The sequence below is a fragment of the Odontesthes bonariensis genome, chromosome 21, assembly GCF_027942865.1.
Source record: "Odontesthes bonariensis isolate fOdoBon6 chromosome 21, fOdoBon6.hap1, whole genome shotgun sequence".
Taxonomy (NCBI): domain Eukaryota; kingdom Metazoa; phylum Chordata; class Actinopteri; order Atheriniformes; family Atherinopsidae; genus Odontesthes; species Odontesthes bonariensis.
In genome coordinates this window covers 16,408,086-16,429,715 of record NC_134526.1, presented here as the reverse complement: position 1 = coordinate 16,429,715, position 21,630 = coordinate 16,408,086, and the positions used below count along the sequence as shown (strand labels likewise).

At 40.1% G+C, this 21,630-nt stretch overlaps 1 protein-coding gene across 2 annotated transcripts in view; it reads left to right on the top strand.

Moving 5' to 3' along the window:
• The window catches only part of prkcab (protein kinase C, alpha, b), a 123,421-nt gene that overhangs the window by 10,990 nt on the left and 90,801 nt on the right, over positions 1-21,630 (top strand). For both annotated transcript variants that reach the window (XM_075453575.1, XM_075453574.1), the window contains exon 3: positions 21,405-21,487. In XM_075453575.1, coding sequence (XP_075309690.1) covers positions 21,405-21,487 — 83 coding nt within the window. The remainder of the gene's footprint in view (positions 1-21,404; positions 21,488-21,630) is intronic.

The window sequence follows — 21,630 nt, the reverse complement described above, 5'->3', positions numbered from 1 at the left end:
GGGCCATTTCCATTTTGCTATCATGGTAACAGCTCTTCTGGGTAGTGTCAGAGTGTCTTTTATGTTATTAGATCACATCCACTCTCTTTGATTACTCTTTCTTGATTGTATACTCACCCAATTAAGGCAATGAGAGAGAAGCTAATCATTTGAAGAGCTGCACTGTATTTGTATGAATTTTCCCTTACAACAAAATCAGTTTTACTTGCACCACCTGGAGACATTGTAATGTACAATTCAGCACAATTCTAGCTGATACTTTCAACTTTTTTTTCTTCTTCTCAGCACTACTTGTGTGCTTCAAAGGCCACCAAAGTCCCACTGTCTAGAAATATTATTACTCTGATGAACTGGTAGCTTGTCAGATTGAATTGTTGAACCTGCGTAACGTGCCCAAAAGGCTTTTTTATCTATGTGCCAGCTAGCTCCCCCTAAATACAGAGCGACACAAGACTTTCCTCCTCGTCACAGGATTGTGCCACACACCCCATTCTAACTCAAACTTCCACAAACTCTCATTTAAACTCTGGAGAATAATGAGGAGGAGACAGAACCCGGGACTCAAAAGAAAATGGATGATGATGGGAAGCGAACACAACACAGTACGGCAACAGCAGCAGGAAATGTTCGGTTTATGTTAATTCAGCAACTTAGTACAAGCTGTAATATGACTGTAAGGCTGTACGGAAGAGTCCATCCATCCATTTTCTATACCTGCTTAATCCAATTTAGGGTCGGGGAGGGCTGGAGCCTATCCCAGCTTTCATTGGGCGAGAGGCAGGGTACATCAGTTCGCCAGTCCATCACAGGGCCACACAGAGACAAACGAGGCACACAACCATGCACGCTCACACACAGTCCTAGGGACAATTTAGAGTCAACAATTAACCTCACATGCATGTTTTTGGATGCTGTGAAGAAGCCGGAGTACCCGGAGAGAACCCACGCATATATGGGAAGAACATGCTGTATGGAAGAGTGAAAATAAAAGAGGCCATTTATGATGATATGAAATCATTAAGACTTAAACCCTGTGTGTGAATGATGGAGTCCGATACTAATGTAAAAAGAAAAAAAACAAGTCAGTGAAATAAAAAGATAATTAAAAAAAAAGACACAAAGTTTCTATCTGCCACCTCATGTGTTAGTTATTCCAAAGGATCTAAAAAGTCTATAAAGAACAAACAAATGTGAATAAGACATATTAAATGTGAATGAGAAATATTCAGATTTCTTAATGTATTACATCCTCTCTTGTTACAAAAAAAACTGTCTCCTAAAAAGTCTTTTATGCCCAACTCATCTACTTGTTACCGGTACAGTAAAATGAAGCAATAGTGTGACTGAAGTCATTAATCGCTTGCATACATTGCGACCAGACTGCTCTCTCTGACAGGAGTTGTCTGTGTTCTATGCACTATGCCACTAGATGCCTTTGACATAAAAACAGTCATTTTTACCTCTTTAACTTAGCCAACAGTAGCGTGTTAAAATATCAAAGTCACACTAATGGTTGGAAAACTAACATTTTGCCGTGCTCTGCAAGGTAAAATTAGCGTTATTTGTTAAAAAAAAAAGTTTGGTGGTTCTGAAAACAACAACACTGGAGTGCAGTTGGACAGTTTCCTCAGAAACTGAAATAACTTTGGGTCTAAAGAGGTTTTGTTTATTTCTCTCATCCCATTTGTTAGATTCGAACTTTGACGAACAGCTATGGCGAAATGAATTAAAAATGACCGTACCTGGAAAATGTAACAGAACTCCACCACTGATACTCATCACTGCTGGCTTTTTGGGTCCTTTTCTGCAGCAGCTGCTTTGAGTGCACACAACTAGCCTTTAGGCAGATATTATGAAACTTTTTAATGGCGATGAAGACAAATAACACAAGTAAAGTCTGGACTGCCCCTCAGGTAATATTTTTAATTTGATGCATACATGTTTCTTTTAGTGTGTGTGTATGTTGGACAGTGGAGCTTTCCTACCATGTAGATCTTTTAACAATGTACTTTAATGAATGAGTGCAGCCTCTTTTCTCCACACACGCACAATACTCTTGCCAGATTCGTGTTGTGCAATAACTGGCCACTAGAAGTCCACCGGTCCGACTTTCCAACACGGTACATGCCGTGTGTCATCACTTACAAAATAGTTTTGATTTACAGAATAAATTCTTCATACCTTTTTTCCTCATCTTTAGTACCTACTGTACACGTTTTGTTTTTCGCCAGATATGCCACTATGGTGTTGCATGGTTACCATGGTAACAGTGCTTGGCCCAATAGCTGTAAACGATACCCCAGGCAAAGCGCTTCCCCCCAAAAACTGATAAAACGGTGCTTCTTTCAAGTAATCCTCAAATGACGATTCAACATGGGAGCGTGGCATCGCCTCCTCAGCATCCTTTTACACAGATAAAAGGTTCCTCAATGGCTGTGACTATTTTTTTTTTGAGCCTGTCTGGGTGACAGCCTTGTGATCGTATATGACAGTATAAATTCAGATGTGAAAAGTTGAATTCCAGACCTGCGGTACGAAACCAGGAGGACACCATTTCGTATCCAATTCATGACGTTGCTGCGATGACTGCCACGAGCACAATATTTTTGTTTTAGCAGACTGTCTCAGCAGATCAAGTCACAGTGTTTTGCTTGCATAACACAATGTCATCTGGTGACATTAAAAGGGGGTCTTTTTGGAGGCTCGGTGGCATTACTCAGCTGAGAGTGGGTAGCTAATTGTCAGGGAGCTGCTTGTGTGTTTTCGCTGAGACACAATGCCGTGTAATAAGATGACACATTCTGTTCCCTCGTAATCTCGGTTTTAACAAACAAAGGCAAAAGAGCATTTGCAGCAGCCTCGGAGGGAGAAATCTTCAAGGAGCATGAACGACAAAGATGATGTAGTCGAAAAACAAGTGTGATTCAGTCCAAAAAAATCTGTGGTGTTGATTTTATCTGTACTGTGTGCATCGTTGTGATGTAATCTTTCTAGTTTCCAAAAATGGCTCAGACGGTGAGGAGAGACGGTGTAAATACATGACAAGATGCAATAAATGGCTGACTACTATGACACTTTGATAATGATAACAATCCAGACTAAAGCGTGTCTGTTTCTGCATTATTTTGGGTTGTTTGACCCATGAACAGACTGACACAGTCTGAGCACCCACCCGGAGAAGCCTGTGTTAACTCAGCACTGCTGAAGACGACAGCACGCTGAACCCTTCTTCATCCATAATAGATGTGCACCAATGATTTATATAAAGAACATGATTAGAGCCTAACAGATGACCTACATTCCAGCCTCATTCAGCTGCTTTGGCAATCTATAATTGTGTCACTCGGTCTCGAACTCAAAGTAAATAGATCAATAAAGGGAGTGTGTACTTGTTTGGAGCGTGCAACACTCAGCTGTCTATTCTGGGTGCAAAGATTGTCCTCAGGGGACTTATATGCAAAAGTGCTCACCTTTACATGTCTCACCGCTCCGGCTGTGCTTAATGAATACGGTGGTGATTACACCCACAGCTATTTTCGGAACGGTCTAAGTCACAGATATCAGTCTTGACCCAAATAAGGTGAGCACAATGTGCACTCAGGAGGATTTCGGCCCTGCTGGGTCTAAATCTTATTTCTGTGTGAGTGGGTGCTTGACAGGCCGTGGACAAAAACTGAATAATAAGGCGTGCACGCTGACCTTTTTAAAATAATGATCTTTGCAAGATAAGAATTAGTAACCTTGATGTAATATGCAATAGTAAGGAGGCAGACAAAACCATTATTCATTCTTCTACTTCCATCGTTAAATGCTGCAAAGACAAAAACATCAAATTTGATGAGAAAACCTCTAATCGGATAATTATGTATATATGGCTATTTTGTAGACTAGACTTTTTGTAGGACTGCAGATATCAATCATTGTCCACGGTAATCACTCTGTGAGTCAATTCTTAATGCATATTTTCACCTACAAAATGCAAAAAAAACTTTAGTTATTTAGTTATCCATTCTAACAAATGTCAACTTGTTTTTGTCTTAATCTTATTTTGTCGCTACGACCACTTTGAATTACTGCATCTGAGGTGTAATGTAAATGGCCAAATCTCAGAAAAGGGAGGAGGACGATGCAGATTAAATGTGCTGCACCAGAGGAAAAGCTGTGAGTGTGTGTCTAAGGTGGACACATGGGACTTTCCCATCCTCAGAAAAATATTTTTGCTATTTTTGTACAAGGACAAATATACAAGGAGACATGGCAGCAGGGAGAGGCAGAGGGTCAGTGAATTTGTGTGCCAGTTTTCTGAGGTGTGTGCGCCTGCTTCCTGCTCCCGCTGTGTGTGTGAGTGTGTGTGTGTGTGTGTGTGGGGGGGGGGGGCAGTTTGAGGGTCACCCGTTAAGAGACTGCAGTGCAGCTCTTAGTCATCCTCACACCTCACTCCCTTTTTACCTGTCGGCCCATCTGTCGGCATATTTAACACCAAAAACAGATTTTAATTAAAAAAAAAAAAAAAAACTTTTTTTTTTTTTTCTACTGTAAACAAATGAATGCATGTACATTTTTACACATATATTAGGCTACAGTAAAAAGGTTAGCAGATAGGTTGTGGAAATGTTTATAAGAGTAGTCTTAAAAAAAGTCAGAAAGCACATCTGAAACTGGAATTTAAATATTAAGTCAAAAAGCTAAGTTTATCTTTTAGTTAAATGGTGATGGAAAAGTTGCCCACAAACAAGTCTGTGATTCTTATTCAGCTGCCTTGTGCATTTCACAACTACCAAAACAAATCGGAATAGCTTTAAGCACCTTTTATGTATGAGTTCTGATTTATTTGTAGTGTGCTGTGATAATGATATTTGAAAATGAAAAAATCCTACACACAGCGCACACATTAGCTTTCTTACATACGGACTTCATTTGAGGTGTTCTCATCTCATGCTCTCTTGTGGCAGAAGAGTTGAGGGAAGAGATGGAAACTGTTAACTCCTAATTGAGGCAGTCACAGTAGTTTTTCCTGCGTCTTTCCCAGCCTCCCTGCTCATCTCAGGGCAAATATAGCAACAGGCACCACAGGGGAGATCAGCCCTCTGCAACCATGTTTTTTCTGGCATCTGTATGTTAGAATGGAAGGAATCTTTTCCTTTGATCTGCAGTCTTGGAATCCCTCATCTCTGATATGATAAAATTACAGCGGATAGTATTATTTATTCTTTGCCTTTTGGTGTTTGTGTGTGAGAGTGTGCGCTTAAGTTGTATACTCCAACTTCTCCCTTTTTAACTCTTAAGGGGAACTGGGATTGTGAATGAAAGCCAATATGAGCAGACTGAATTACAGTCATGAATATATCAATTAGGTGTGCAGCTATCTTATTAAATTAATGAAATCAACATGAAGGCAAATATTTCACTTGGCTGAAGTGTATGGCGGATGTGTGTGGGAATGAGGGGGCTGCATTGTTTCTTACCAACTGTTCTTGTATTTAAGGGGCAGTGTTGTGGTAATCTTGACTTAAATTCAAACAGGAATATGGCCTGGGAAAATTGACCGTGTCTTTCATCAAGCATTCATCATAAAACCAGAGCTCATGAAATGCTACTGCTTTGGAAAGAGGGTTAAGTTATGTGTCCTTACTGGTCACGAGGACCGTTGTTGGCGTGGTGAAAGAAAAGATGAAGCTGACCTTTTCTGCTGTATTATTTATATTGATCTGACAAGGTAATCAGTTCTGGTTTGCCTTGATTTGATGTTTTCTGCACACTGACAATTATTTTGAAGCATGCACAGTATTCTTCAAATACAATACATTTAATCAACTTTATATTTGGGCAATTTACTCAGGCAACAACTGTAATAAAGACAAACGTTTCTGCTGCTGTCACTTGTTTTCAATCCAGCTGGTGCTCTGAAAATAACATTAAGCAATCAGTTCATTTAGTATTCTTTTGTTTTCTGCCCCACAAAATTGATGAATTCCGTTCTGACCTTTACAACTAATTGTGAAAAAGTAAGATGAGATCAAATAATAATAATAAAAAAAAAAAAAGATTAGGATCAAAGAGATTATAAGGAGTCACTTATTGCCACTGGTTAAGAAGCACAACTACCAAATAAAGTGGACAGAAATGGATATAAGACACGACTGCATTTTGTTTGAATGTACCTGAATCAAATATGAGTCACTGTCACTCCTTCAAATTCCTTAAGACTCATATATGTTGTCTTGCTGTTGTATCCACAGCTGTTTCTGGCTCAAAAGCGCCAGTATTTCTCTCTGTTGAGCGAAAATAGTAAGCCATACATCAGCTGCGCCCCACATGACAATTGTCACCAGGGTTGTTCACACCTACTCACACATTATACACACATACTGAATGCTGTTTCTTTCATAACTCCCAGTGCTGCCTCTTTCCATCCAGCAGATGTTACAAAAGCAGATTATCACTGCGACACACTTGCGTAATTCAAGTGTCAGGCAGACATGGTAGCCTTGACTAGTCAGTTCAGACTGTGTCAACAACTCTTTGATCCTTGCTGCCTGCACGGACTGAGCGGACAACGCTTGAACAGCGTGGCGGAAGCTGTTGAGTGAAATATTAGACCTTCAACTGTAAGAACAGCTCTTCACCTGGAGCCAGAGAGGGATAGTAAGAAACACAGTGGCAGAGAGAGGAGCAGGAGAGGTGGGCGTAATTGTACCTGAAAGTGAGGTTAACCACATGTGTTTTCAGCCGCCTAAATTACGCCACTACAGAGAGCAGTTAAAATGAAGAGAAGAGAGGCTCAAAACCACTTGTCCTTCAAGCTCTGGAGGGTTTTTATTGTCTGTGTTTTGGTCAGAGTTCATACATTGTTTCACTAAAGTAGATCTGTGTGATTACCTGGCTGTGACACCAAAAAGACGACTGAAATCACAGATTTATATTCATGAAGTGTTATGCTGTGCTTTGACATGTATGCTCTGCGGAGGTCCTAATCAATTAAAAAACATAGAGTAGTTCACTCTCAATTTCACTGTCCAGCCAAAAATGTAATGAATTTTATTTTTCTGACAAAGCTGTCCTTAAAAGACATTGAGATCTACCACGGACAGACAGTTATGCCTCCTGGGTAATAGGATGGGGGACAACTGCCTATTTGCATGTTTCCAGATTTAAAAAGATACATTCACACATCAAATTTGGTGTAGAATAGTATATATGGTGAAAAGCATCATTCCAATTTTATTCATAGCTGCATGACTCCATGTCAATCTATTCATCAGTTGGGTACTTTTACGCTACCAACTGCAGCCAGTCATTGCTTCTTATTGAAGAACCCAGAATTGAAATGAATCACTAAACTTTTACTGTTGTCATGCTGAAATTAAAACGTATCCGGTACTTTGGTTTTTATGCAAATCCCGCGATAAAGTTAGAAAAAAAGACATTTAAACCAGCCTCCACTGTTCTTTGTATTTAGTTATAGTTAACAACACGGTAAACATACTGCTAAACACCAGTAAGTATGCTGATGATTTAGCTCAAAATCAACTCCACAGAGCCATTGGCAGAGCTGCACACTTTTTCTTCATCTTAACACTACTTTTGCAACCCCCCCTCTACTGCATTTCGATTTTGTCTCTCAAAAACACCAGTATCCAACATCCAGTATATTCAGGGTGAATGTATTCAGAGATGCCTTCCCTCCATGCTGTGACCAAAAACATAACCAGCCACAACAAGCCTTAGAATTTTGTGTGAGTTCAGTTGTCTTTCTTTGTAGTGGCAGCCTTTCTTGGCTGTCTTATTAAAGTTAAAAATAGTGCATTGCTCTGGAAATAGAGGACCAAAGACAGACTTATCATCAAAACATTCAGTCAGCCCATGTGACATGTTAAAGTGGATGCAACTCACAGGAAACGTTTTTTTTTTTTTTTTTTTACGTCTAGTTATAAATCAAGTTTAAATGGCAACCTCATGCATCTTCAGTCTGCTGACATATAGTCCTTTCTGCACAGTAAAAGGTAATGAGTTGTTTAGTGCTTGGGAGCTCGAGTGCTCAATAGATATATGTAGCATGGCATAGGTTGCTCTATTTCCTTCATCATGTCAAAATTCTACCTTTACTCACGTTCTTTCTTGGAAACACATCACAGGTCACTTGTGTGGGCTAAACATTGTGGATGTGTGCCTCCTGATGGTTTGCAAAGTTGTTTACATTGTTGGACTGACCCTGGGTGGCACTGCTATCTCTAAAAGACCAGAGTGATCAGGAAAGGGCTGTTGTTGAAACTGGGTGAAAAATAGTCAAAGATAACAAGAAATGATAAGAAATCTGCGGGCAGTGTGGGAGGTAGCAGGTGCTAATTGAAACCATCTTGCAGAGAGCACAGAATGCCATTTCGCCACAGCGGCTGCCTTTCGGTTTTCTGTCCCTTATTCAGCTCCAAATGGTACTGTATGAGCCGTGCACTCGACAGGCTGACTAATCGCTCTACACAGGCTTGGATGCAGGCGCGTGGATTAACTAGGCCAATTAGCCAAGCACTGAGACGCCCAGTGATGATAGAGTCATGCTCCCCCTTTCAGCCGAGTGCCATTAATCAGCAATAAGGGGGCAGGAGCAACACTACAGTTTTCTGACTGCTTCAGTGGCCAGGATTTCTGGCTCAAACCTCTTGACCTCAATACAGCATGACCGTGTTTCTCTGGGGTGCTGTAGTTTTTGTGTGACAGAAATACACTTCGGAGCAGCTCAACAGAGGCATATAGACTGAGAGGATGTAGCAGGGTGTGTTTGGCGGTGAATGAGTTTCACCTGAGGAGACTACATCTGCGTGCGTGAGTGTCGATGCATTTTCATCTGCACAACTGGGCTGAGATGTGTGTTTGGGTTTGCATGCATATCTGTGCGGAAGTGTGTGTTTGTGTGTGGGTTTGTACTTGTGTGGTACCAGAGTGCAAACCTCATGGAGAGAGCTGTCCAGTCAGCTCTTGTCTTCTCTGCCGCTGTGCAGTAAAAACTGGCCCCAAATGACCCAAGATCAGCTCATCGCTCAGCAGAATGGGAGAAGAAGAAGCCTCTAACTATCCTGTGCTTGAATAGCTCACAATGTTCATTCAGTTAAGCTTTGTTTTTTTTATATCATCTCTCTCGAATTTCCTTTATTTCTCTTACTCCTCCTTAGTGTTTCATATTTTCCAAATTTTCACCTGAATGTGTTATTAAATTTCTTTCTCCACCAGTTTTACGCTGTCCCATTCAAAACTCTTGATAGAGAAGCAGAGATATCTCAGGCTTGTTTTGTGCCTCAAACTCTGAGCTGCCAACAGTATCTCTGCTTCAGCTAATTTACTGTCAAATGAATTTACAGCTGCCTCCAAGCTAGTGTTTGATAGAAGACCTGGATGCCTGAGCTTAATTTCAGCATTATGTTTGCACATCTGATTCCAGTGTCCATAATTCATCCACATTTTGTTTCACTTGGATTCATGCTTTATAGTCTCCTGCCATTTTGCTACTTGCAAAATGTATTTGAGTCGGTCGTTGCGCGTGTATTTGACACCAGCTCTGATGCAGCACTCTGTGAACACCGGGGGACCTTTGATAGTTTTTGTGAGAACGAAGCAAAAGTGAAGATTAGAATGAAATGAGTATCAGGTGAGGTGTTCATCTTATAGAACAATTATTTTAGAGTTATTGAACAAGTGTGTATACACTTAAACCAACTGGTGAACTATTGTACAATTCTACAAAAGCAATCATGCTAAGGATGATAATGAGATAATGTGATACTTGATGGAGGAAGAAATGGTTTAAACTACATCCTGGACATCTTGTCTTCCTCTCATCTGGATTTGGGGTCTTATTCCGGGCATTACTTGGGCTTTGAAAAGCTCAGCTGCTCTCACACTTTTCTCATCATTACAGACATTAAAAATTGACAGGATTTCCAGTAGAAATCTCTTAGGTCGGTACGTTATCTAATCCAATGTAAGAAAAAAGTTTAAAAATGTAAAATTTTTTGTGGAAGAAAATTCAGTTAAAGGATAAGATCGGTTTTTTGACATTGGGCCCTTGATTTCACATTATAACATGATGTTCTACTCACCCCTGCTTGTTGTTGGTCATTTGGAGCTGTTCCGAAGATATTCGAGAGGCGTCTGGCTGCTCTCTTGAGATATTCGGCCATGAAACGGTTTCCTATGGGCAAGCTTATACAGGCACAAACTATGCTGTTTATAATTTATTAATTACTGTACATTAGCACTGATAACGTGGAGGTGCGTCGCTTACTTAAAAAAATCCGGGTTATTGTAATTTTGTTTTTTTCGTCGTAAAGTGGGTGTTACTGACGTCCTCGTCGTGCTACTGCCACAGACAGCCCACAGACCTGCTGCCTATTTATTCATTCGGCTAAAATTCAAAATTAGTAACCCGGATTTTTTTAAGTAAGCGACGCACCTCCACGTTATCAGTGCTAGTGTACAGTAATTAATAAATTATAAAAAGCATAGTTTGTGCCTGTTTAAGCTTGCCCATAGGAAACCGTTTCATGGCCGAATATCTCAAGAGAGCAGCCAGACGCCTCGCGAATATCTTCGGAACAGCTCCAAATGACCAACAACAAGCAGGGGTGAGTAGAACATCATGTTATAATGTGAAATCAAGGGCCCAATGTCAAAAAACCGGTCTTATCCTTTAAGAACATAATTTTTTAAAAGATATCACCGGTGCTATGGGGAAAAAAACTGCTACAAGCGGGAATTATTTTAGAATTAGATCAAATTTTTTAAAACGAACCTTGTCATTTCATAATGAAATTTCTCTGAACATCTGTCACTCCATCCATTTCTTTAATGCACTATATCCTGTTCAGGCTTAAAAGAGACATGACCCTATCCCAGTTGACATTGTGATAGGTGTAATCCGCTGTGTGCTGTACTCCGGACAGGTCACCAGTCCATTATGCCGCTATAAAGATCAGTTAAGATGAAAGAAGATAACACTAAACCATGTGAGGATGTTGCAGAGAAAAGCTGTGACAGTGAATATAATTGTGGCTATATAGATATTTAGGTCTCAGCAGCTGGTCCAAAGGGTTGTTGTAAGGGGAAAAAGTGTGAAAGAAATGCTGAACTGTACATGTGTTCTTTTGCTCTGATGTTAAGAGATTGAGAATGAATCTAAGGTAAGGCAAACATTATGGAGTGGCAGATCTAAGTAGCAATCATTCTGTACTGCTTAGATGCCACATTTTGCTCTTTGCAGCAGCTGGCATTACCTCCTTGCAGAACTATTCTTGAATGTAGCTTCAGATAACATATGACAAGCAGTTGAGTTTATAGTTGGGTTTTTTCAACTCATATGATCTGTATTTATTTAGAGAAAAAGGTAAATATTGTCTTTCTATTTCTACAACAGTAAGCAAGGTAATTGTTTTTTCTGCAACATTTCTCTCTGGCATTTCGTTCTTTTTGTATTTGAGAGAAAAAAAACAAACAAAGCAAGACGCACTGTGAGCGAATTCATGAAAAGTGACTGCGATGAAGGCAAAAAGGAATGTCCTGAGACAAATTTAGCCTTGACTTCACTGGTCCCAAACAAATTAGTCTAGGACATACAGTGCCGCGGGAGTGGAAGATGTTCTGATGTTGATGTGCAGTATCAGCCTGTCCCCAAGCAATAGGCTAAGGGTTAGCCATGACCTTTGCCTTTTGCCCGATCGTCTTCTCTGCGTGTGGGCTGCAGAAACAGAAGAAAAAATCATAGTAAAGAAATCCGTTACCTCTGGCAACTCTCAGTGTAAGAGCATGCATGTAAACACAAGTTTGAGCTTTAGATTATGCGTGTACATGCTCACACCTCCCACTCACAGTCAGTCTGTTGTAACGTCTAATTTGGTCCTGTCTGTGTGCAGCAGTGTCAGCGTCACAGCTTCTACATATACCACAGCCAGCCAGACTCATTACCTTACAACCGCTCTGACACCTGATACATGGACAGAGAGGGTTCGGAGGCAGACCGCTGCAGGTGATTCATCACTAACTGGATGTGTGTGTTTACATAAATGTATGTCTGAGCTTGTGGGCTTGTGCATGTGTAACTGAGAAGATGAGGTGACGAGAGAGCGAGACGAAGTGAGTGTACTCTGTGGCTTCACTAGCTAGTGTGTGCATCTTGTCTGACAGAGATAAAGCAAGAGTGGGAGAGTAGTATTAAGTCTGTCCATGTGTGCGTTTCTGCAGGTCTGTGTGTGAAAATGACTGAGCATCAGCTTCTGGGTTCATTTATGTGCATATGCCAGTCTGCAAGCACCAAATGTGTGCAACGTGTATTCACATATGTGTTAATGTGTGTGCATAAACAAAGCTGTGTTATTAGTGTGTGCACACATTTGTGCTCAGTAATTTTTAATTCATGAGGCAGTATCACATTCCCGCCCTATGTGACTCAGAGACGTCTGGCAGCCAAAAACTCCCACCTGTAGTTTGGAATAATTGATTCATCCCCCCCATTGCTATTTCCCAACACAAATCCCATTAGTGTTGCAAAAGATTGTGCATTTATGCGAGTATGGGCCAGGTGTCTTTTCATCATACCTATCATTTTGTGTGTCTGTCGTACTGGTAAACTATTGAATCATCCAAGTGGAAGTTTGTGGATGACATAAATCTAAAGGTGACAAAAAATTGTCTAATCACATGAAGAAGACAAAGGTAATCAATAGTTGTGCCCATAGCAACTTCACAATAACAGTGCACATTAGCTACGCAGTGAAGCAAAGATAGCTGAGGCTCAAGTGACTGCAGGTATTTGGTCATAAATCTTATGTAAAAAGTATAGCATACATAATAGATGAGGGGAGTTGACAGGTTGTGAAGCTTTTCGAGGTTTCTGTATTTTTGCATTTATGACCTAAAACATCATCGTATTTTCACTCGTCTTTTTTAATTCCTCTCTGGTTTAAGTATGTAAATTTGTCACGTAAGGAAAGAGGGAAAGAAAAATTCTGAGATTGCCTTTGGGGAAAAAAAGTTGTTGGTACTCATCAGGCTTGCAAAGGTTACTAAATCATCTCTAGAGATTTGACTTCATCAGTTTAAAGTCAGACAGAAACAGGATCAATTCAAGCCCACTGTTATCCGCTCCAGGGTGACCAACCAGCAAAGATCACTCCAAGAGCACTCGTGTAATAGTCTGCAGGGTCACAAAAGGATCCAGGGAAATTTTTAAGCACATAAAGACCTCTATCACATTGACTAATAACCATGAGCCCACCATCGAAAGAACACATTGAACATGGATGGTCTGCATAACAGAGCTGGAAGGAGAAAGCCAAAACAACATGGATGCCTGTCTCCATAATTACTGAAGATCACATGGATGAGCCAGAAGGCTTGTTGGAAAAATGTTCTACAGATGAGACCAAAAATGGAAATGTTTGGTTTGAATGAGAAACATCAAACTTGGAGAAATTAAAACACTACATTTAAGCACAAGAACATTAGTCTACCTGAGCAGCATGGTGGTGGTTGTATCATGGCTTGGGCCTGCTTTGCTAAATGCGGTACAGGCCAGCTTTCTATTACTGATAGAACAATTATTTATTGCTTATTATTTGAAAGCATCAACAGAGATTAAGGAGTTTCCATGTAAAGGAACGGGTTCAAATGTCCTCAAACTGATGTTTTGGACCAATATTTATTAGAAAAAATCAGTTGCTCCCATTGCTGCACAAAGGAGTCACACTAGACACCAGTTCTTGTTCTTGTTCTTTTTCTTTAGCCGATAAGCCGAAACCGAAATGCTAAAAGGGCTATGAATTACAACATGTGAAACAGAAAAAGGAACTTATACCTGGGGACACCACCAGTGTCCGTCTCTACTGTACTAAGCTATTCAGACGTGTATAATCAAACAGCGATCTGAGAAGGCAGGGAGCCAAGGGGATCTCTGCCAATGCCTGTCAACCCGCGGCACTGCGCGGATGGAAACTAGTTGGGTCCACATACTATGTAGCACTGAGATGTGATCTGACAAGGCCAGTTTCACCTTGAACTCCATTTAAACTCTTCTAATTTATTCTCAACGAGTGAAATGCAACTGTTTTTCCCCTGCAACTTCTCTTCATCAACAATCTCTTCAAACATGCACCAGTTTGAAGAGATTTTGACAAGTGTTTTCCTGTGTTACGAACTTAGCAGCCGCCCGGCTGTGCTGTGCTGAACCTTCACTGAAGTCTTTTCTACACCGTTCTCTGCAGTTCCCCCCTGACATGCAGACATTCCTTCTACATGCACACATATAAACAAATATGCAGAAACTGATATTCATACAACAGGATATTGTAGTGATGGAGATAACTGCTTGACACAAGCAGAATTCTTGGGATTTTTCATTGATTTTGTGACACAAGGAAGGAGATGACTCTGCTCTGTTTTTTAATGTTCTCATCAAATCTAATCTCTTCAATCTTTCCATTTCTGTTCTACTATCTCACCCATTTGCTTCTCTTGTTGGTCTGAACAGCTTTATTGTTGCTTTCAAGGTTGTATATTCACTGTTAGCTCTGTTTGTGTGTCCTCCTTACTGCCCCATCTCTGTCCTTTAGGTGCTTATAGCATGCATAATTGAATGTATGGGCTGCAATTGAATTCCCAGGTCTTTGTTGAAGCTGCAGCTCTCTTCATTTCCTCTCTCTGCAGGAAAACGCTGCTCGCCAGTATATTACGCAGGCACTTCATCTCCCTAGGGTGGTGGCAAAAGGACAGATACACACTATATTGTGATATACTCAGACAATTTAGTCTGGTACAATGTTGCCACATCATGTTACTGTGAACCAGTCTGCCTTAATTTGGACAGGGAATAGTCTGTGGAATTTGAGGATAAACAGACTTGCTTCAAATTTATGTGATATATTTAGCAGAGCGTGTCTTGCCATTTGTGACAGGTGCCAGCCTCAATTTGACTACTTCAAATTTATTTCAGTTCCATGAGTGGAACAATAGAGTTGACAGTGGAATTTGTGTTTGTAAGAAATAATCACACATGCGTGTCAGCGATGTTTGAGGTCACAGATAGCTGCAGACTTCTAAAGTCCTGCAAAAACAGCACCGCAGTTGCACTTATCAAATACATATCATTGGTGCAAAAGTTCTTCTGATACTTTTTTTTGGTTTGAATTGGTTTAAAAGAAGTAAAAAAAAGACAATTTAAGTATACTGACAGATGTCTTTATATATACATACAGATTTGTTAATACAGTATGTATACAAAAGGAAGACTGCAAATCAACTGTCCAGCAATGTATTTCACAATTTAGTTTGCAATTTAATGTGAAAATGCCACTTGACTTTGCACCACTAGCTGCTCAGCTGTGATGCATACTCTGCTACAAGTGCTGCTTACAGTGCTGAGAGTCATAAACAGTGGAGTAAGAGCCACTTTGCAGTGAAATCTGTGTAATGACACCATTTCCAATATTACCCACAGATTTTTATTTTTTTATATATTCTAGAGTAATTCTAAAGTAATTCCAACACCTATTCTATCAAATATGCACTTTTTGAGCATATCTTTCATCGGCCAATTTCAGTAAATAAAGATAATGAAACATTAACATTTATATTTGAATGATATTTTGTTGAGTGAATGTGCTGCAAAACACTTTCGTACATCTGTTTTGGCTACTGTAAAGTTATTGATTTACACATCTGATCATCAGTTTGGGAAATCATGTACCTGGAGTTGCCCATCTTTGGACTATTTTCACTCCTGCATATTTCTCTAGTAAGCACAAGTCAGTAACTACAACTGCTGCTGGTGCCTGCTTTCATGACCTTGACTAACAAATTCAGAAAACTCACCACTTATTCTTTGAAACGTGGAGAAAAGTGGTTTGTGGAGCCTGTGGAGCCATCGGTGTGAACAGGTCTGATACCTTTTTTGCCCGTCAAAGGAGTCCAGCTGTCCCACAGAAACATTACAGAATGTAAACATATGTTTAGATATTTAGATACAATACAAAAAACATGAGAGTATCAACGCATGTCTCAGTAAGATGCATATAACAGAGTAATAAAGTGATGTATATGTAAAAAGACAGATATGGAACAATTTGATCTGTACTCGATGGTTAATCGGTTTATTATAAGATACATATCCATTAAATCCTGCTAATCCAAGAAACACTGGCCATCTAGCCCAGTTTGACCATAAAATGAGTAATATTTTTTTACCTGTAACAATTTGTACTTTCATGAACCTAACTAAGTACGTTACTTCTGACTTTAACTAGGGACATCTATTTGCTAACCCTAATCGTGCACAGGTGAGTGTAGTAGAAAATTAAGCAATCCCTATTAGAAAAGCGCTCAAGAAATTTTTTTTTTTTTTAAATTTAAAAAAGAACTTTTATCCATCTATAAACAGCATTTACGTAAACTAGCGTCAAAAAGAGAAGAATTTCCTTCTCAGTCAACATCAAATAAAGTTAGAAGGTTGAGCTATATAAGGCCACTACCTGGCCTTTTAAGTCCAGATTAAGTCATGCTTGTGGAAGTGATCACAAGGTTGTACAACAGATGGATATGGTTACTCTGTGACTTTTGAACTCCATCAAAATTTGACGAGAACTTGACACAGGCAGGAGCTGTATGCACCTCTCTGGTGTATGTGGGATACTGCGCCTCTAGTGACCCATTGTATGATTCTTTCCACGGTTATCTTACTACTTTTTTTCCATTCAGAGCGGATACAAGCTGATGACAGGAATAGCTTTTCATTCATCATTCACTGTTCTCTCACACACAAGCTGGCTTCAGATATGTTGATGTGTTTGCACAACGTATGCTGCCTGTGTATTTTTAGCGTTCACTGGCAAGGTGTAGAGCGATATGTCTTCCCTCACTACTCCACCACCATACGGCTCAGCACACTCAGTTCCAGCCCTGGCCAGAATCGAGCCTAAAAATAACCAAAACAAAACAATGCACCTCTTCCTCTCCTCTGCTCTTCTACCCTTTCTCCTCCTCTGCCATTTTTCTTGCCTTAAATGACAGAAAATGTGCAACAGAAAGACCACGGGAGGAGGGAACACAGCATTTTACACAAACACCTGCCTGGTTAGGCAGAGAATTTTCTTTGTGTTTAGATAAACTGTGCTCCACAAGGACTACACAGACTATGTTGACAGCCCTGTCAGCCAACTTCATCTCAACAAAATGCTTTAAATGAGGAGAGCTGGTTGTTTGAGGGCATTTTGGGCCCAGTTTGAAACATCCATCCTTACTGCCACGGGAGCCCTGAATCTATTAATCCAAGCCCTCGCACACTCTCCTCCATTCCTCCCGTGGATATCAGATCAAAGCTTCTCCTCTCTTTGTGTTCAGATGCTCTCTGGGGGTCTGGATCGATTGAATGTCTCTGGAGGGTATTGAGTTGGTCTGGTGCATCACCACTGTGAGCTTGTCTTCTGGGCAGCAGCGCAGCATAATTCTATTAATAGAGACTCTGTTCATTATCAATTTTAACAGATTATGCAGGGCCAAATACACACTGTAAAAGTGTTTGTTTGAAGCAGATAAGAATATGGATGTGATGGCATGTGTAAAAACAGGCCACCTATACATACTGGCTCTCCAATTATACATTCAAATTGTAAGTTATAATTTGCTTTCCACGGTCTACACACACACACATATAAGAATGTATTTATTTGGTGTAAGCTGCTTTATCACGCCAAATCCCCTTATCTCTGTGCTTATGCAATTAGGCTTGAGAAACAAAGCACATAGTAATTAATCATAATATCCCTGACGATACATTTTGTCACTGTGTCACCTCTGCTCCTGTTGCCTCACACAGTCTCTCCCTCTTCCTCAGACAGATTCTGAAAAATGTAAAAGGAAAGGAGATTTTAACTATCACTTAGTTTATCCAGGTTGATCTGTTTTCCCCCTCATCATACAAGGGTAAGCAAAAATTTAGTCAATCCTCTGCTAATGTGAATAGTTAAGTGAGTAATAGATGATTTTCACACAGCCAAACTTAACACTTCCTGTAATCTTTTAAGCTAAATTGACTTTGTCTGCGCAAGGTGCATTTAAGAGCATTAACCTGTTGTAAAAGACATCCACTTTTCATCTTCATTTTCTGACAGACTGACAGATTGCTTCCCGTGTTTGCTTTTCTTATTTTAATCCTTTCGACGGTTAAAGAAGTGTTTTTCTCATGAACTTCTGTAGGCTTTTTCTCCAGAAGGTTTTGTTTTTACTTGTTAAGAATTGAATTCGCTGATGTTGAATTATGTGTTGAGGAAGCAGGGGATGTTCCCTTCAGATCTTCCATGAAGATTATATTTTTGCAGGTTTGGGAACACAAGTGGTCAATGTAGATGGTCATATTTTACTGCATATGGTGGCTTTGAACCTTATTTAGGATCTACAAAGTGCTTTGCAAAGTGTTTCTTATTCTCCCATTTACACACACACCTATACAGCGTTTCTCATTGTACATTGTACTCTTTACATGCAGCACTTCTTCTTTCCTTCTTCTGCTTTCAGGGCATCGGTTATTTCAAAGCTCAGCTGTTCAGATGGGTATGGCCGCTGATCGAAGAAGATTTGAGGATTCATTGTATTTCTAAAGTTTTGAAACTCGTATCCCCTGACTGTTCCTAACAGTGATGATGAAGAAGCCTTAGCCTTAAAACAACCTGATTTAAGGTTTAGATCGCTTCTGTTTGATTAATGTGGAATTTATTGCGTAAGTATGTGCTTGAAAGTCGACGCCTGGCAATATAGTGAAAGATAACACTGTCTGTTGTCTTTAGTAAGCTTTTCTGAAACACACACACTTACTCACACACACACACATACAATCTAAAGCTAGATTTATCCCTTCCACTAGATGCAGCTTAGTGGCCCTCCCTCAACCGTGAACTGGGATCAAAGTCAAATCATTCTACTTAGTTCTTCAGCAGACACTCAAACGGATCGGAAATCAACACAAAACAGATTCAGGGATGGACAAGTGGGTTGTGAGGCCGAAGGTGTGAGGATGACTGATGGATGAAGGGGGAGAAAGAAATATAGACGTCATTGCACATGATTCACATATTGGAAGTAGGCTAAAACTGTGTGGAAGAGAGAATGAAATTACACACAGCAGATTCCATCTGCTTTGTGCTCTTCCTTTGTATGTAAGCAAATGTTCTCCTCATTTCATTGATGAGTGAGTTGGTCGAATATGGGATGGGAGGATTGAAAGTCTGACTTGGATAAGCTGAAGGTGAATACAAGGTAGAAATGAATGCCCCGAGGTCAGCTGATAAGATCAGCAGTCACAGATGGAAGACAGAAAATGGGATCTGAACTATGGTTTTAGTACCTCATTTACAAAAAAAAAAGTACTTTTATCTCCCTTTTTGTGGATTATTTAGAAATATTTAAGATTACACTATTTTACATCTAATGTTAGCCCAATTAGAGGCCCTCATGTGTCATGTAACAGTCAGGTTCGAACTTGTTAAATGATCGCAACCAAAAATGCCTGGCATTTTTTGTTAAAAATTAAACGAGGCACTAAAAGTTCAGACAAATTTACCAGCTGATCCAGGAAAAAAATTACTAAACGATAATGACTCTATTTAGCAGAGCCACAGATCTGTCTGATGTGCCAGACTGAGCCACATTACACAGACACAAAGCAGTGAAAACACAGTGGAAATCAGGAAGTGAATTAGGAAGTGTGTTTCAGCTGCATTAACACAAAATCTGATAATGTGTCACCTCCCTTCCAGGTTATGCTGAGGTGTTGTTTTTAATTGTGCCTTGGAACCCAACTGCTATGAAACAATGAGAAAAATAATGATTTGTTTCTCTGATTACCTGCTTTGTTCTCACCATTGCACTCCCTTTCAGATTTTTACATTATAGTAATTAATTAGAAACCAAACTTATTGACACTGAAACTTATTGGCCTGGTGGACTCATTGGAGTCAGTGGGATTCTTCCTCTGGGGACCAAGAATTAAACCTCATGGCAGTCCAAGTAATAGACGTTGAGATTTCAAACACTGACAAACTGATCACAGCCAGCGTGGGTGTAAATGCTCAGCGGATTGTGTTGTTGAAATCCTCAATGCAAACCCATTGGTGCAAAGATCCCAGCCTGCCTCTGTTTGCTGTGCACTGTGTACATTATAAAAATGACAAATGGAACAAATAAACAATTCCGAGTAGAGATAAATCTCTGTGGGCTATCTATCTATCTATCTATCTATCTATCTATCTATCTATCTATCTATCTATCTATCTATCTATCTATCTATCTATCTATCTATCTATCTATCTATCTATTTATCTATCTATCTATCTATCTATCTATCTATCTATCTATCTATCTATCTATCTATCTATCTATTTATCTATCTATCTATCTATCTATCTATCTATCTATCTATCTATCTATCTATCTATCTATCTATCTATCTATCTATCTATCTATCTATCTAGCCTTTTCCATGTGGACATTCACAACCCCTGCTGTTTCTTGGACCACTCTGCAAACTATTTTCTGTTGTTTCAACAATGGCCGTCAGATTGTCTGGCAACTGCGACTTAGCTGGCAACGTCAAACTCAAGAACCGCACGTATATGATGGTGGGATCAGAGCACAAAAGTGCACATGAACAAGCCGGCAGCTCGGCAATGTGCGAGGCAGATAGATCGGGGGAGAATGAAAAAGAAGAAAAGAAGGGCGAAATTCGAATAATGGCCGAGAAAAATACAGACAGCTTGTGTGCAAGCTGTCACAGATGTCCACGTTGTTTGCTCTTCCCTCTGGATCCGCGGCAGCGTCCAAATGTAAATGCCAGAGTTGCTGACATGAGAGCAGCGTCAGGTGCCATGTCAGCCATGTCATGCCAAGTGACACTCTGGTACAGACAGAAAATGATACGATCGGCATCGACCCCCACCAGATTAGAAAGAACCGAAGGCTGCAGAACACACCAGATAACATTAGGCCATTTTTTGCGTGGGCGTTAGTGTGGGTGCACACGTACATTTGTTGGACTGTACACATTTGTTTGTGTGCTTGTAAGACCAAGGCTGGCCAAACTCACTTCGAGGTTGATTGATGATAACTTTACAAGCACATTTTCTGGCTGACTGCCTTTTTCGAACTGTTTCTCCCTCTGTGCCTACAGTTTGTCTGACAGCTTGCATGAAACAGAATAAGCTTATCATGCTTTGTGTGTGTCTGTTTGGGTTTATATATTTTTCCACTAAGAAGCTTAAGAATTAGAGCTCGAAGGCACTTTAAGAGCATGCAAGAACAAAGATGAAATAAACAGCTCACACTGTGGTGTCAAAAGAAATATGTAAACGTGTCCACTTTGTCTCATTTTCTCTCAGTGTGCTGTTTTGTGGTCCACAAACGGTGCCATGAGTTCGTCAGCTTCTCCTGTCCCGGAGCCGACAAGGGTCCTGACACAGATGTAAGTTACCACCTTAAGCATGACCTCCCCATTCAGCAGCTTTGATAAATGTCCGAATACTTACTTGACACACGTCATTCTTTGACTTCAGTCAACCAAGTCAAGATGTTGTCCATTAAGATTGAAGAAAAATTATGTTAAAA